This window comes from Rattus norvegicus, chromosome 7 (genome assembly GCF_021556685.1).
Source record: "Rattus norvegicus strain SHRSP/BbbUtx chromosome 7, alternate assembly SHRSP_T2T, whole genome shotgun sequence".
In the NCBI taxonomy this organism is placed as follows: domain Eukaryota; kingdom Metazoa; phylum Chordata; class Mammalia; order Rodentia; family Muridae; genus Rattus; species Rattus norvegicus.
This window is the reverse complement of record NC_141540.1, coordinates 100,206,635-100,224,324: the sequence shown is the minus strand read 5'-3', so window position 1 is coordinate 100,224,324 and position 17,690 is coordinate 100,206,635. Positions and strand designations below refer to the sequence as shown.

General features: G+C 49.3%; 1 protein-coding gene across 32 annotated transcripts in view; it reads left to right on the top strand.

The window, feature by feature from the left end:
* The window catches only part of Mtss1 (MTSS I-BAR domain containing 1), a 139,200-nt gene that overhangs the window by 93,766 nt on the left and 27,744 nt on the right, over positions 1-17,690 (top strand). For all 32 annotated transcript variants that reach the window (XM_087558046.1, XM_087558041.1, XM_087558045.1 and 29 more), the window contains 3 exon segments: positions 12,524-12,608; positions 13,963-14,054; positions 17,056-17,130. In XM_087558046.1, the coding sequence (XP_087414172.1) occupies positions 12,524-12,608; positions 13,963-14,054; positions 17,056-17,130 (252 nt within the window).

The window sequence follows — 17,690 nt, the reverse complement described above, 5'->3', positions numbered from 1 at the left end:
CAGAAACCAGTGGTGTGGTGTATCTGAGACCTGGAGATTAGGCCTTCTGTCTGACTCTCTGTCTCTGCCTATCTCTGTGTGTGTGCACATGCACAATTACCTGTGCACATCTGTATACATGGAGGCCAGAGGTTAATGTCAAGTGTTCTCTGTTGCTTTCCATCTTCCTTTGTGAGATGGGGTTCTTCCTCTGAATCCAGAGTCTCAGGTACTCTGGCTGGCCAGTGAGCTCCACGTACCCTTCCATATCTTGGGACTTCCCTTTTGTCCTCAGTCATCAAGCCTGGGGGAAGCACCCCAGCCGGCAGGCAACCTTTTGTCTGAGCCAGGTAACACCTGTCACGGATGCCAAAGAAGTTCTGATATCATTCTAAAGCAGCCTCACCCAGCCTTTGGCTACCCCAACTCCAGATGCTGAAGGTTCTTTACAGAGTGGCAGCAAGAAACTGCAGGCTCACTGTTGAGAATACCATTTGGTAGGTCCCTCGGCCGCCCTTGTCCTCTGGCTAGCAGTTGTTGTCATGGTAACAGATCTACTCCCAAGCTGGCTTTCTAATGGCGTAGAAGGGACTTGACACTTCTTCCTGAGGTTGTTGGTAATTATCTTCTCAAAAAATAAGTTCTGGTTATTGGAAACATTTTAATGGGCCTGGTTCTATCCTTTGGGGGAACACATTCTTTGAGCTGCTCCCAGTTTTCTTTTTCCCTGTACATGTTCTTTTAGGAAGAACTGTTATTCTCTTGTTAATACCCTGCTTTTAGTAGGTGTGTAAATACTTAACTTTATTTGAAAAGCAGGCAGAGTAGCCTATGTTGAGTATCTGTAATTAGATTAGCTATTATGTGTGCACATTTTCAATGAGTTTTTCTCTCATAGACACAGCTTACAAACTTAGGGTCTTGAAATCCTTCGTCCCTTGGTCCTCCCACAAGCAGATGGAAAGGTCCCCTGAGTGAGTCTAACCTGTATTCATCACTCTTTCTAGTAGCACACTTTTTATCCCAGCTGCCAAAACATTGGGAACATGCTTCCCATGTAGTTAATTTCCCTGACCCCTTTTACTCCTGTTTCTCCTCAATTTGCAAAGGCCTGTTGAGCCTTCCTCCCAGCCCATAAACCTCAGTAGACACTCAGAATTCAAGGATGGCTTGGAAGCAGTTGCCCTCCTAGGAGGTCACCATGTGACGGAGGGCATGGGCCCACGGATCAGGAAGTCCAGGACAACATGACAAATGTGACAGTGTGCACATAAGAGGAAAGGTGCAGACCAGCCACCACCCTGGTCCCTCTTGTGATGGTTAACACCATCATCTTGACAGAATCTAGAATCACCCTAGAGACAAGTCTCTGGGCATGCCTTTGAGGGAGCCTCTTGAGTAGGTAAATTGCAGCGAGAAGACTCACCCTAACTGTAAGAAAGAAAAGAAGAAAAAAGCAAGCTGAGCACTGGCATTCATTTACCGCCTCCAGATCGGACACTGTGACCAGCCGCTTCAGGCTTCCAGTGACACCATTTCCTGGCCACCCTGGACCCTCAACACCCAAACGCCATTAAAGCCTCCCTCCCTTTATTTGCACCTGTCACATAGGACTCTATAATCTCTTGATTATAGCAGCAAGAAAAGCCACCGTGCTCCTCCTCCCCCATCTTCCTGTGTTATATGCAGGCACCAGAGGCCTCTGAACTGACCTGATCCTCTGCTCAGCACGGGTAGGATGGGGTAGGGTGGGGGTGGGGGCAGCCCGACTCTGCATCACTCAAGACCACAGAAGAAAGGAGAGTGGAGAGGCCGCCAGGACCAGTTGCTTTCTGCTCAGTATCTGTCTTCCACTAAACCACTTTGCCATCAGGCAGAATTTGGTCCCTGAAGCTTGTTTTCTCTAGACCAGAGTTGTAATTTCCGCCCATTGGTAGGAGGGCACCCTGCTGAGAGCTCCCATCTTGTTTGGGCTGGGACACTAAAGGGAGGGCCGGGGAGCTAAGGCAGAAGCCTCGCCCCGGCAGGCCTATATTTTATGGATCACAGCCTGGCAGTCAGTCACATTTGCTGTTTCTATTTCAAAGCTAGAGCATCTGGTCACCTGTATACACCTCTGGGGTTCCAGTGTTCTCAGAATTGGCAGAGTTTATGGGCTGATGAAGTACTCTGGCCCCTCCCATCACAGGGTGGTTACATACCATCTAGCGGTGAGTCGCTATCGTTGGAGAACTGGTTAGAAATGCTGACCCTCGCACCCTCGCCAGCCTGACTGCCGAGGAATGGCAACCTTTATGCAGATTGACGTCTTTAAGAAACTGTTCCCTGATTCTAGTGCTAGGCCTGCAAGCCCAGGGGACGCAGCCTTGTGCTGGTCCTGCATTTGTGCAAACAGACTCTCCAACCACCCAATCCCTGGTTTGTCACCGGGTTATCTGAATGCAGCCATTGCTACCCGATGATAATTAGCCCAAGATATGAAAACTCAATTGTCATCCTTGGTTTTGTCTGTGTTTGACTTTTTTTTCCGGAACTGGGGACCGAACCCAGGGCCTTGCGCTTCCTAGGCAAGCGCTCTACCGCTGAGCTAAATCCCCAACCCCGTCTGTGTTTGACTTTAAAAGACAAACGAACAATCAGACCAGATGAGTGCATTTTTGCCTAGACCTTAACCTTTCCCCAGGGCTGGGGCAGGAAGCAGTAAGACTCCCTGACAGTATGGCTGTAGGGAGCCACTCTACACACCCCACAGTGGCCATAAATCAGACCCGACTTGTCACTGGGGTCAGGCCATGACCTTGACAGAGCAGCACAGGCCATAAGTTACTCTGCTTCCTCTCAGAACACCAGGCTAGTCCGAGTCCCCTCCCCCAATCCCAGGGCTTCTGGCTTCCTGTCTTATAAATGAGTGCTGAGCAGTAGCCGGCTTAAACCATTCCCAAGGGATCAGCCGCTAGATGTGCTCCGAGTTCGTTCGTGGGGATCAGGGGCTAGGAGACATTTTAGGAACTGAAGGTTGAATTTTTCTAACCTCTATGGTGGACCCACCTTAAACTCTGTAAGCTCTAAATCCCTGAACAAATACGTTTTAAAGGATTTTCACTTCTATTATTTTTTTATTTACGTATTCAAGTGTGTGCATGTGTGTGTCTGTGTATGTGAGTGCAGGTGACCTTGGAGGCCAGGAGATTCCCTGGAGCTAGAGTTAGAGGCAGTTGTGAGCCACCAGGTAGGGGTGCTGGGAACTGACCTCAGCTCTGTACGGTCAGTACTTGCTCTTAGGCCTGACAGTCTCTCAAGCTCCTAAGTTGTAGGTTGTAGTTTCTCCTCCTCCTCCTCCTCCTCCTCCTCCTCCTCCTCCTCCTCCTCCTCCTCCTCCTCTTCCTCCTCCTCCTCCTCCTCCTCCAGAGACTGTCACATTGCAAACACTCAGGAGACAGCAATTCTGGTGAGCTAGGTGAGAGACGACTAAAGTTTATACACACTGGCCCAGTTCAGGGTGCACAGAGGCCCCTTAAACAAGCAGAATCACTTTTCGCCTGAAGCACATGAGTGTGACCTCTGATGAGTAGGTGTTGGAGGTTTCAAAGGCCCATGTTGTCACGGGGTATGAATGTTGACCTAGTCACTGATCCCAAACTTCTGTTTCAATCACGAATCTTCCAGCTACCATCTAAATGATCTATCCGATCTTACACGCCATGAAGGCTGCCCGGGAGATAAACCCAGAGCTGGCTGCTGTCAGCCTCCCCAACCGTTACATTTGGGCGACTAAGAAAATGACATGTGGTTCATCCATCAGACCACATCTGCTTTGCTGGCCGAGCAGGCGTCCTCCAGTCTCCCTTTCCTGGCTCCAGGAGGAGCCTTTTTCTGTGCCCACGTGGCAGAGGCTGACCATGGCAGTGGGAGCAAACGTCGAGGAGCCTGCCACACTTCCTGGGAGATGGTCTCAGGGTTTTCCATCACGGAGGCAGCCCCACATCTTGTTTGCTCCTGTCCTGGTTTTCCATGGCATGAGCTTGTCACGGCTCCTGTTTCCACAATACCGTTCTCAGGTTGCTTTTCAACAGCAACAAAGAAAGCAGAATATTGGTCTTTGTGGCTGCCAGTACCGCGCGAGCCAAAAGCTCGTGCCTGCTGGTCTGAAGGCACCAGATGGTGGTGGAACTGTGTGGTTTTGTTTTCCGAAAAGTTGTGAAGTAGGAGGCACTGAAGTGGGGGACCGGCTGAAAAATTGTCATCTGATAATAGCTTGCAGGATCTTCCAGCCTGGGTGGGGGCACACCAGTGCTTTCAAGAAATGACATGCTGACCGTCCATCCCTGATGTGCTGAACGCACAGAACTGGTGTCCCCGAGCCACCAGCTGGGTTCTCCATCCACACTCAGCTGCGTATACAGTTGCTGAATAACAGGTTTTTCTAAAATAAAAAACGGGAAATTCCACAAGTGTCTCTCTTCCTTGAAGATTGGAACAGCTCCTTAGGATTGCCATTGTGGTCTAGAAGAAGTAGCAGCTCCTGTGTGAGGGGCTGAAGTGATTTACTTTTGAAAACCTGTTTTGTTTTTTTTAAGTTTTGACCTAAGGAGCCTTTCTCTGTAAATTTAACACTCACGTGTCCGATGTACTCATTTCCTTGGCCTCAGACTGTCTGCTGTAGGAACATTCTAGAGCATAGCAGTACACAGGGAAGAGCTCGGGTGGTCCTAGAGCCATTGTCAGGGCTGACCTGGGTGTGCCCGCTTCTGCTGAGGCTCCTGGTCTAAGGTAGAGGGTCCGTGTGATAATATGGACTCCTAGAAGCCGGTTCTTTCTTCCTCTCTCCTCCTCTGAATCAAGGGTACCTGCTGATCGGATCTGCCCAGTTTTACACCTAGCCATCACAAGGAGCTGCCCCACAACTTCAGGCAGGAGCATGGTGCTGGGGTGGCAAGCAGCTGCTGGGGCTGTCGCTATACTGTACATTCTGGTCTCAAATCTGATTTGGTCTCAAATCTGGTCTCACATTCTGATCACTCTGAAAATCCATCCCTGTTGATCTGCAGGGATGAGACGTTTGTTGTCAAACTAAGGGCTGTCTCACTCTGTATAGCACTGTAATTGGGCTAAGGTACATTTCCTAATGCTGTTTCATGGTCACTCTGGCTTTTGCCTGGGAAGAGGGGTCATCTAGCCTGGTTTGGGGACCACCAGAGGTGCTTTATAGAGCCTCTGGAAGGTGTTTGTACCAGCAGCTGAGGTCTGGCTGGGTTCCTTGCCTGGAGCCTCAGAGTGGCCCTTATAGAGCCGGTGTTCAGAAGCCATTGCTCTCTATTTAGTCATTCACTCCCCTGCTGCCTTTAGATTCTGTTCTGTGTACTCAGTCTGTAGGCAAAGCAGGCTCTTGGCTTGCTGCAAGCACGAGAACCAAGCTCCCTTCCTTTTTGCTGCTAGAGATCAAGCTCACTATCTCCTGCCATTCACACTCACTCTGCATCAAAGCCTTCATTTGTGCTGTGGTGAAAGACGCCCAAAAGAGATCAGAACACTGGGGAAGAGAGTACACCTGGCTTCAGGGTCGAATCTGGTGCTCAGTCTTCGAATGAGTTTATGCACATGGATGTGTGCCCAGAGGTGTTCAGCCAAGGTGCAAGCCATCCTCCAGGCATCCCCTGCGTGGCAGATGGATAGTCATGCTCTCCAGAGCAGCAGCTGATGCACATCGAGGTGGCCTCTTGTGCAGTACTGGGCAAAGCTTTCAGCTGCTGCCGAGGTGACAGGATACCTGAAACGTCGAGTCTTTGGTGCTCCCTGAGAATGGGCTTGTATGTGTGAGAGAGAGATCAAAAATAGCCACAGCCCGCCAGGCCATTGCAGAATTGGGTCCGAGTGGCCCATGCGTCCCACAACGGCCTCAGCACTCATTTCAGTAGGAGCTTCCCTTCTCCTTGTTGGCTGGAGGGAAGCTGGTGATGTAATTGCTTGGAGCTTTGCAACATAAAATGAACAGCCAAGGAGGTGCAGAGCCAGCGTCCTCGCAGAGCCAGGGTCCTCGCAGAGCCAGGTGAGGGCAGCCACCTGCCTGGTTTAGGGGGTCTAAAGCAGGTGGGCCATGATGCCTACAATGTCTGTGAATGAATGGCTGTCAGGGCATCTTTTCCAGTGGGCATAGCAGATAGATAACATGGCCTGAAAGAATGATTCTGGCTTTCTCGGAAACCAACCCCATCCTGTCCATTTCTCTTCAGTGCCCTGGTTTCTCAGCTCCTTGGAGGAGGAGGGCAAGATAGGCTGCTTACCAGTAGGTTGGCTGGTGCCTTGCAGCAGACGTAAGGCAGCGTGGCCCGAGCTAATTGTCCTGTCGTCCTGCTTCCGAAGACTTGGCCCTGTATAATTGGCCTCGATGTGGCTACTATACCTTACTCTCTATAAAATACACCACTGCCACCTTTTGTGCACTCAAAGCTGGGCGTTCCGCTAGTGTGTCTCAGCTTCTCCCACCCCAGTTGCAGTCTTAGCAGAGAGTTCCAAACTCCCAAAACTGTAGGTGCCAATCATAGGCTGTTGTTCAGGAGCTGGCATGCAAGATACAGAAGTCTTGGGACGTTGGTGTAGAGATCAAGATGTGTTTCTTCGACGGGATAAGTGGAGCGTTTAGAAAGATATGATTAAATCAAGTTGCTTTCAGAACAATTGTCATCAAAGTATACATGAGGTGTGGTTGAAAGGGGTTAATCCGTCTAAGGGCAGGGCTCAGCAGCAGAGAGCTTGACGTACATGAGGGCCCCGGGTTCTATTGCACACCCACGTGTGCATGCACTTGCTGGGAAGGCACAGGAACGTTGTACAAATTTACATTGCTCAACATATTTTGCAAGAAACACAAATTGGAAATTATAGCTGATGTTAGGGTGTGAGAGTCTGAATAACATTAAAACAGCAATAGTCAGCATACTGCTCTGTGTGTGTGTGTGTGTGTGTTAAGATTACAACTGTCAGCATTTGAGTTGAAACAAGTCAGTACCTCACCGATGCCCCTCATCCTTCTGTATTTAGCCTCTAGCCTAGCTTAGAAGATGGCAGGAAGTCGTGTGGAGACTGAGGATCAAGCATTGTGAAGGGTGCTGCTGAAATCCTGTGGCCATGGGGCTTGTAGATCCCTCGAGGTCTTAGCAAGGATAGGGGGGCACTTCTAAGAAATCGCCAAACCCCTGGAGGTCAGTGGCCAGAGGACATTGTTTACCTCAACAGGTACATTTTGGTTTGGATGAAATAGATTTGGGAAAATATTTCTGGTGAGGTGTGTTGCAGATGGCCTCACACCTCTGCATGTATTTGGGGTTTGATGTGTTTGGGGTGGGTGGTGGTGGTAGCTATTCCTTAGATCTTTTTAAGTTTATTGTCAAGGGAGCAAGTCCACCTGTGCGATGGGTGACCTACCTCTCTGAGCATGCAGTGCAGGTCCCCATTGGGCTCCAGCTGGGCTTCCGCAGCCCCTGTTTTGGTCTAGTGCCAAGATCCTCAGAGGGGATACTTGGGGCTGCCTGTTTCTTGCTAGCTGTGTCCAGATGATAACCCTGACTTGGAGTGGCTGGAACCGGCTTCCCCCCATCCCCTCCAAGGTTTTGGGCTCTATAATAGATGTTTTCCAACTTCATGAAAGTGAGTCTCTTCTGACTTAGATGCTGCCCACTGGGGACTCCTGTGTGTCTTTCACAATTTTCTGGCCTGCCCTGATATTTTGTCCTGCACATAAGCAGCAGAGATGTCGGTCATGTGCTTTCCAGTCCCTGTTTCTTTGATGCTAAGTGGGTCTCTTGCTTCATTGCAGAAGGCAGGTTACCTCTCACTTCGGTTCTTTTGCAGCTAGCGGTGCTGCTGGCCTACTGGCTTTCATGACTTTGTGATGACAGATTGTGGGGGGGACACTTCCGGCTGTCATGGGGGAGGCAGACAAGTACGCCTATCATCTCATGGAGAGACCCGGGGTGCTGTGAAACATCCCCTAATGCGTAGAGCATAAAAATGACCTCTAGAACCAGGATGTTTAGTACACATGAAGGCCCTGAGTGTGGGTCCCAGACTGATGCATTCACACATGCCTGTAATCCCAATACTTGGGAAGTGGATGTAGAGGGATTAGGAGTTCAAGATCACCCTCGATTACTTACCAAGCTTGAGTCTAGCCTAGGCTACAAAAGGTGATGTCTTAGAAGATAAGATGGGTGGAACACTGCTGTGAACTGTAAACAATAATCCAGTCCAGAGATTGTGCCCTGTGGAACTGCCCTGTACTGAGTCTTGCTTCTGGGAGGTTCCAGAGGCTGTATTCTCCTGTCTAGCGGGCTCCTAATTAGCCTCCTAACAGCACGAGCCTCTGGCAGGGCAGCCACAACACACAGTAGCTTACTGTACCCTCACACTTTGGCTAGAGCAGTTCCTAATTCTATTCCTCAGCTCTTCCCAGCCCCACTGCAGAACCAGCTTTGAGTCTTCGCCTGCCACCTGCCCACACGGCAGGCCCAGGCCTCCTGCCCCACCGCCCCTGCTGTGCTGGGAGATGGAGGCGCCTGCAAATGAGGCAGCTTGGAGGGATGTAACAATGCCACTTGATCGACACCACCTTTCTAGTGGCCTCAGCCACGTGGGCCACTGTTTGGAGGAACAGTGGCTCGGTGGCCTTTGCCCTCCGAGTTTCCTTCCCTCCCTCTGAGAAGTAGTCATAAACAATTTGTATTCTGTCTGTCACGCTAAATGCTCCTCTTTGTCCTCAGTTGGGGATGTTTGCCGCTTGTCATAGCCGGAAGAAGTCTTCTGATATCAGCCGAACAAAGCAGGGTTTGGGTCTTGGCTGTTCAGTTTAGCTGCTGTGTGGCTGATTAGCAAGCCCAGGTGAGGTGCAGTGAGGGTGCCTTCGTCCTAGGGCTGCTCTGTGTGTGTGTGTGTGTGTGTGTGTGTGTGTGTGTGTGTGTGTGTGTGTGTGTGTGTGTGAGCGAGTGTGCCTTGGTCCACTGTGGGTATGGTAGCACATGCCTGTAATCCCCTCTGAGGACAAGAAGCCCTGGGGCTCACTGACCAGCCTCCTGGTTCAGTGAGAGACCTTATCTCAAAAATTAATTAAAAAAATAACACAGAGAACAAATTGAGGAAGAAGATACTTAATGTAAGCCTCTTGTGCACACACATATCCCTAGGGAATAAAGGAAAAACCAAACGGATTGTTGGTCCAGCCTCCAAATAATAAATATTCTCTCATTCAAGAAGTAAGGTCTTGTCCACCCTCGCCTAAACCAGCCATTTGTGATTCCATAATCCTTGCGTTGTCAGATTGGACCTCTTCCAGATGTCTCCTCCATCACTGTAGCGCCGCCCCCCCCCCCCCCCCCCAGCCAGTTTCCTCCAATTCAAACCTGCCGAGATTTTTTTTTTTTCAATAAAGTCTTAGCAGAGGTCAGGAAAGCGTCAGCTGTTGCTAAGCACTTAAACAGATAGATCTATTTTTAGGGTGACCCATAAATGCCAGGATCGACAACACTGGGTGATAGGGTCCACAGGGAAGGTCACCTGCCTCCTGCTCCTGTGCCCGCCCACAGACACTGCTGGCAGGAAGTTTTCTTTATGTCCCTTCATTTCCTGTCCGCTGTGTGGTGAGGCACAGTGGTGGGCACAGGCGTGATGTTCAGAAGCGGGTGGGGCCGACCCATAGCTTGGCTGCTCCTGGAAGGCCTGGGAGTAAAATAAACCCATGGAAGAGATCAGGAAGGCACTGAAATATCAGGACAGAAGAGTGGAGTGCAGGGACTGCCCTTCAGCGGGATCCCCTCCAGCCCTAACTCTGCCTTGAGGACATGGAAGTGTCACATCACCTAGCTCTCTGCACTGGCTTTGCGGGGACAGTCCAGTCATCCAGCACCCAGTATACTTGTAGACGATGGAGCCAAACTGCGGGCTGGCTGGATAAAACGTCACTACCCATGTTGGTGGGCACATGGGAGTCCTCTGCTATCTTTGTCTGTATGAAGTGTCATGTAGCGGACTATGGCTGAATACACAAGCCTGGGAGATTTAGCCTGCCTGCGTGGCATTTACTAAGTCTGGAACCTTGGGCAGGTTGCTTAAAGTGCTTCTCCTGTCTACGAGACGAGCACAGCAGCACTGTCAGCACAGGGGAGGATACTGTGAGGATTGACTGATTTAATATGTGAAAAGTACTTAGGTGCTCTAAGCAGCACCCAGGTGACACATAATTCTATTTTCAAATGGCTGCGTCCTGTTCGCTTGGGTGTCTGTGCCCTCTGGTTCATTTAACTAGATCATTATAATGGGATTTTTGAGGATGTAAACATTTCAATCATTGTCCTCCCAGGTAAGGATTCGCCATTTTTCTTCATTATTTCCTCAGGTTAAATTCTCAGTATTAGAGTTGCGGGGTCCAGGAGAGTATGCTATTTTTAGGACATTTCTTGATAGCTGCTACTGATTTTCCCCCAGGAAAGCCTTAGTCTACCTTCCTTGCAGCAGTGAGTAAGTGGGCCAATATCCTGTGTGGCCACGCTATTAACTTTTAATCAAATGAAGGCTCAGGGAAAAGCGATCTTTCCTGGGGATAAAGTGTTTCTCATTCCTCACCTTTGTTCACAAGCAATAAAAGCCCTAAAAACAGCCAGATGGGGAGACAGATGGAGCATGTGAGAATAGCGCCCTCTAATGGGAGTCCCTGGGAAGGCACAAACACTTTGTACAATGCCGGGAGTTTTTTGGAGGTCTGTGGGGGTGATGAGTTGCAGTATCCTTCACTGGACTTGAACTTGCCATGTCGTTGAAAATGACTTTAATTTTTGTTCCTCTAGCATCCTGAGTGCTGGGTTTATAGGTGTGTGCTACTCTGGTACTTTCATGGAGCCCAACATGCTAGGCAAAGAACTTTTCTGGCTGACCTCCATCCTCAGCCCCCAAAGGCACCATTTTGATGCAAACCAGCCTTGGGATTACATTTGCTTTTTGCTTCAGCTTTTACAGCAATGATTAGTAGTAAAGTGCGAGTTTTATTCTTCTGGGGAAATCTGAAGGTTATTTTCAGTCCTCAAGTCTGAGTATAGAGCGGGAATCCTGCTACTGACTCTGTGTGGGTCTAGACCTAGATGTTGCTGACTGAGAGGACTTTGTGAGCTCCCTGAAAATGTAGCGCCTGCCCCTCCCTCCCTCCCTCCCTCCCTCCCCCTCTCTCTCTGTGTAATTATATATAAATTTTTTTTAATGACAGAGTCTCATCATGTCTTACCAGCGGGTCTAGAGCTTGCTGCTGTGCAGACCAGGCTGGCCTGCAGCTCACAGGATCTAATGGCCTCTGCTTCCCAAGTGGGATTGCTACCCATTCATTCATTCATTCATTCATTCATTCATTCATTCATTCATTCATTCATTCATTCATATTTGGTTAGCCCCAGCTGGCTTTGAACTCACAGTAGTGGCTGTGGTGGTTTTGAACCACTTGCCTCTGCCTCCCAGGTGTGGTGAGTAAACTTGTGCCACCATGCTCAGCTGAACCATAACTACTTAGTGGCCACTATTTTATTGTCATTTGCTCATGGAGAGTTCTTAGCTGGCAGATGGGGGCTGAACCAACAAACATTTCTGCAGAGAGGACAAAACAACATGTAACACATGTAATGTCATGGGTTTCCATAAGAGGGATTTACCCCCCTGGTGGAATGGTTTGACATGTCATAAATTCCTGTGTGCCAGAAAACAGTGTTTTATTGGACACTTCCCCCAGTTTCACAAGCTACACGTTTGTATTTTCCTGACATCATTGACTGTGCCTTCCAGGGTCCTTATGCAGTTCTGATCTGAGGCTACAATTCATTCTCCACACAGCCCAGTAAATAAATTCTGATCCAAGAGTTTTTTCAGAAGCAGGGAGGAACAGAAGAACTTAAAAACTAATCTTAGGAAGGGTGTGGTGCTCCCGAAGGGAATCTTGGGAAAATCAAAACATGCTTTAGCTCCCTCTCACACTCACTGAGCTTAAAGATCTTGGTCACCAGAAAGAAAAAAATATGCCGTAACTTCATATAATTGTAGAAGTGCGTGGACCCTGAAATGATGCACCAGAGTAGCCCTTAACTATTCCAGAACAGCCTTGAGGGTCATTTGGGCAGACGGGGTAGGTAGAATGGGGTGGAGGATCTTAGTCATCTTTCACGAGCAGTAGGTGCGTGTTAGACAACAATCTCAGGAGTCCTTTCTCTCCGTCTACCACATATACAATTCAGGTCACTGGCCTTGATTTCTGACTCACAACCACTAGTACAAAATGAACGGGGAATCTCAGAAAGGAAACATTACATATGATTATGGTAAGAATAACCTGTTTGGGTGATATGCCAACATACCATGTAACATAGATTTACATGTATGTGTCTATACACACTCATTGCAATGAGAAGTTCTGAAGGCAGTTTCTTAGGTTCTGCGACAGCGTGATGAGACCTGGCCGTGTTTGGTCTTGGATTCCCGCTCATCCCCCCATTCCTCAACCGGGCCTCCTTTGCTTTTCCAGGTGGTACCCGGGAGATCGGCTCAGCGCTCACCAGAATGTGCATGCGACACAGGAGCATCGAGGCCAAGCTAAGGCAGTTCTCCAGGTGAGGAGCATCCCCTGCCCCTATCCCAGGGGGTTAGGTTAGGGACGTGGTGACGTGACGTGCTTCCCTTTACAGCACCAGTCTCCCAGCAGTGTTTAAGTCCCTGGGCCCATTCTTTCCCCTACTGCTCAGTCACGGAGTAAGTTGGGAAATCCTCTGTGTTCTAGAGATGGGTCTAGGACTGGGTCGCAGTGAACAGCCATTAGTCCAGCCCCTGCCCTCACGTGCCCCTCATGGGTCTCCTTACCAGTTGTGGAGATGATACACGCTGCCGAGGCTCCCTCCTCACAGGAGCCTCTTAGCAGGAATGAGGTCAGCCTGCCCCACTGCGCTGTCCCCCAGGCTGATTACAGAGCCCCCAGGACAGGATGGCACAACAGAGTTATCTTCCAGTTATCAAGCATCCCTGAAATAGCAGCAGCTGCTGGCTCAGCTGCTGGAATCACCAGTCAAATTCAGATAGCCCTTGTGTCCCAAGCAGATCAGCATAATTGTCCTGCCACTCTCTTGGAGGGGCTGCACAGGGTACACAGGTGCACCCAGATATCTCCTCCCTGCCACCAGTTAGAAACGGGCACGTGCAGCGTCAGAATGCTCCAGGTCCCTTCCGTCTTTCTCCTTGCCCAGGTTGTGCAGTTACTGTATCTTTATAACTTTAGGTCCCGAGTGCCTGACAGCACCCTGGAGTCCTTAGAAAACAAATTAATGCTTTCCCCACGCCTGAATTTTAAGGCAAATTAAGCTCAGATGTCTCTGTCCCTTGGTGGTTTCCATTGCTTGGCTTAAGGGGTGACCCCAGTTCCCTATAACCTGGCTTTTAATGTGGGCTGGAAAACAGCAGAATAAATAAGGAGAGAGGTCACTCTAGCTTGGCACGTTTATGTCGTTTTGAGTGATGGTTTTTATATTTTATTTTATTAATATATTTAATTTTAAGGCTGGGTCTCAGTAGATATCTCTGGCTGGCCTGGAACTTACTGTGTGTATCAGGTTGTCCTGGAATTCACAGCGATCCACCTGCCTCTGCTGTCTCAGTTTCTGGGGTTAATGGTATACACGCCCAGTTTATATTTCTGTCTCCTGAATAGTCATCAAAAGTATCCCGAGACCAAGGCCATGCATCCTGAAGCTGGCACTGCTGACCCAATGGTGGTTGCTTATGCTGCCTTTACTTGTTTAAGTACGACTTGACCACTAAGTGGGAACCCTTTGAGGTCTTGCTGGGTAATCCAGGCTGGCCTCAAACTGCAGCTCCCTCTGTGTCGTCCCTGAAGAGCTGGAATTGGTGGAGGGCGCATCTGGAGAACAGGAAGCAACTGCTTAATCTCTCCTGTTCTTTCTCTTTTGGCAAAAGCGCTCTGATCGATTGCCTGATAAACCCACTACAAGAACAGATGGAGGAGTGGAAGAAAGTGGCCAACCAGCTGGACAAGGACCACGCAAAAGGTACAGCAAGAGGCCTGGGGCCCCGCGGCCGTGAGTGTGGCTGCGGCAGGTACCATAGGCCTGGCAGCACTGCGTTGCTCCTGTCTCTGTCTCCGCTTGTCCTGTGGGCATTTCAGCTTCAGGGGAGGAGTGGTCCCAAGTGTCCCCATTGCGAGAGTGAGTGCTGTTGTCTGACATACAGCACTGCTGAGCACCGGGTCTCCGACTGCTCTGTGGTTTTTCAGTCACTGAAATCAATATGTATTGCAGCTGTGGCTTCCATGCCAAGCATGCATACTTAAGGCATTTTGGAACATTTTGAAGGCCTGGACCCTCATGATGTAAACAGACCTGGGGTCACCTGCCAGGTACTGGCCAGTTTTCTTTAGGTATTGTGTTGGATAAGATGACTTTGTGGACTCCTTAGCTAGTCATGGGGATCTTGATGGCATGAAATGCTAAGTGCTCCCTGCAGAAGAAAACCACTGGTCACTGTCGAGTGATGGTATGTTATAGTCTTATCACAATGGCGCCTGTGTATATCATTCTGGCTCATTGGTGGCTTGGTTTTGAGGTGAGGTCCCCACTACAGTGCCTAGGCAGCTCTTGAGCTCCTGACTTCAAATGATCCTCCTGCCTCAGCCTTCCAAGCGCTGAGTTAACAGACGTGTGCCACTGCAGCTCACAGATTCCGAGGTTCTTTACTTGCTGGGTGTTGTGGGACGTAGAGAAAGGTAGGTGTGTTATCTCCTAATGCAGGAGTAAGGAGCCCTGTGACAAGACACAACAAGTAGGGCTTCCGTGAAGACAGCCTGTGTTCGGGAGTATAGGTGCACGGTGTAAGGTGGCTGGCTCCTGAGTTAGGCCACCTTCTGGTCCCGGGGACGGTTGATTGTGCTTACTTTAGGTGTGGCAATGAAGATTTTTTTCCCTCACTCCTAGAAGCTCTCTGTGACCCCTGGGGGCCTGGCATTCGTCCAGATCATTCATTCTTCACGGTCAGGCACCCAGAGTGATCGAATTCCCCTGCATTCCCGGTGTGGCACCAAACACATCAATCCATCATGATTTTAGATTTTCAGTTGCTGCTCTGGTGGATATGCAGTCCTTGCCGAAGGACTTCAGAACTTCAGTGGAGCCCTCTGACAAAAGGATGTTGTAAAACGATGAAGGCCATGTGCACTGAGTGAGCCGCCATTGTGGGTGCTGGGCCTTCAACCGGGGTCCTCTGAAGAGCAGCTGATGCCTCTTTTTTGGATGGCCCTTATTTCCAGGCTGGCATCCAGCTCCTGTGTTTGAAACAATACTTAAGCCTTAAGCTTTTCAAGACCCATCAAGGATGAGTGCAAGTGTGTAGAACTTATATTCCCGCTGAGTTTAATCAAACCATTGCTCGTCGTCTCCTGAGGTTCACCACACGTGTCCAGCCGTGGTTTCATTTGGTGAAAGAAGATAGAAATATGTGATTGTTACCTACAAATGGAGAAAAGAATGGACAGTTTATGTTTAACTGGTTCAGTAAACACACAGCAATGCTAACTACGAAAGAGATGGTGTAGCGCTTGTCCAGAAGCGATTTTTTTCTGAGCCCCATTGCAGGGAGAAAGAGGCATGGGTCATACTTGACCTGTGCTTTTGTATAGTAAGGCAAAATCCCTTGATTGGCACTCAGTATTCATCCACTTCCTGTCCATCCCAAGTCTATGCAGAGAAACACTGCTCAGCTCCTGTTTTCCTTAATGTTCCCAACGAAATGGAGTCAGCCGGGGCCTGAGGACAAACATAGGTCCTTTGTCGGTCTCTGCATTACCTGTGAGGTGGCCTCTTGTCTGGACAGGCCACGGGGATCCAGATGCCAACCTCTTCAGGCATAGGGAGACAGTATCCCCTTCACTTGACCATCAGTGGTCATGCATGCTACACGTCCCCGGCATCCCAGGATGTGTGGAAGAGACCAGGGCACTGCCACTGTCCTCGGGGACGTGGACACTGCAGGGAGGTGCAGGCTAGGGCAAACCACAGTTCCACGATGGCACAGGTGAGCACACGGAGGTTGAAGAATTAGAAAACACGGTGGTGTTTGAAGGGACCCTGTCTCGTGGCAGTGAATGCTGGGCAGTGGGGAGGAAGCCATTCAGAGAGTCAGGGAAGGCGGGAGAAACTCAGAAACGAACAGAAGAACAGAAAGCCACCCCCAACATGTGCTTCCTGCATGGACTTCCTGTTCCACCAAGAGGAATTGCAGGAGTACGTGTGTGTGTGTGTGTGTGTGTGTGTGTGTGTGTGTGTGTGTGTGTGTGTGTGTATGTGTGTGTTGTCTGTTACATATGTGTGTGTGCACGTGCCCATGGGTACACCTTTGAACACTAGAGTCAGTGTCATCTGTCTTCCTCAGTAGCTGTCCACCTAGTTTTGGATAAAGGCTATTTTCACAGTAGCATACTCTGCCGTTTCAGCTGGACTGGTCATTAGTGAGCTCCAAGGATCCACCTGTCTCCTCCCCGGCACCCTGGGTTACAGGTGCATGGGGACACACCTGGCTTTTTACTCTCTGAGAATCAAAATGCTTACATGGCAAGTGCTTTATGAAGCATCTCCCCTGGCCCATGTGTGTGGGCTTTGATGTGAAAGGGACGTGGACGGAATTGGGTTCTAGGAAAACTCTTCTGGCTCTGGCTCATTTATGCCTTCACCAAACGCATTTTGGGATCCCCAAGAGCCTTGGGAAAGTAGGTAACATTGGCATTGACGACCTTCCCCGAATTCTAACAGATATATTGTGATTTTTTTTTAATTAAAACAATCCCCAATGGCATGTGTTCTTGGTGTTGGCAGAACAGGGAAAGGCTTCAGTGTGTTTCGCTATTTGTCATGTAAACAGCTCCTTTGTCGTGAAATGTCACTGTGACATTTATCATGTGTGTATTTGCAGTAGGCTGTTTGAACAGTGTCTGAGAGTGTGCTTTCTAGGATAAAGATTGGGCCGAGTGGTAAAATTACTTAATATTCTGCTTTCTCTTAGAATATAAGAAAGCTCGCCAAGAGATAAAAAAGAAGTCCTCTGACACGCTGAAACTGCAGAAGAAGGCCAAAAAAGGTAACTGAAGAGTCTGCGTCCATGTTGTGACTCTGAGAGAAATCGGAAGTGTGCAGATGTGCGACATGTCTGAACCAGGAGCTGTGTGATTCCCAGGCCTCCTTAGATATGGAGGGATGAGAGCAAGCCCCACCTACCCGGACGGAAGGAGAAATTACTTTATTATTTTATGTGTATTGGTGTCTGGCCTTCATGTGCATCTGTGCACCGTGTGTGTATGTGGTTCCCATGGAGACTAGAGGAAGGCTTAGCTCCCCTGGAAATGTAGTTATAGACAGCTGTGACCTGTCACGTCAGTGCTGGGAATTGAACCCAGGAAGAGCAGCCAGTGCTCGTAACTGCTGAGCCATCTCAGTCCCTGCACTTAGGTTCTAAAAGTGTAGGACATGGATGGGAGTTAAGCCCTTGATTAAGTCTTTGTCTTTACCCCACATCTGTCTTCAAAACCGGACAGGATTTACAGACTGTACTTTATAATAATAATAGAAAAAGTTCATGGAAGCCCTGAGATGGTGCAGAGGAGCGAAGCCCTGAGATAGTGCAAGAAGTGAAGCCCTGAG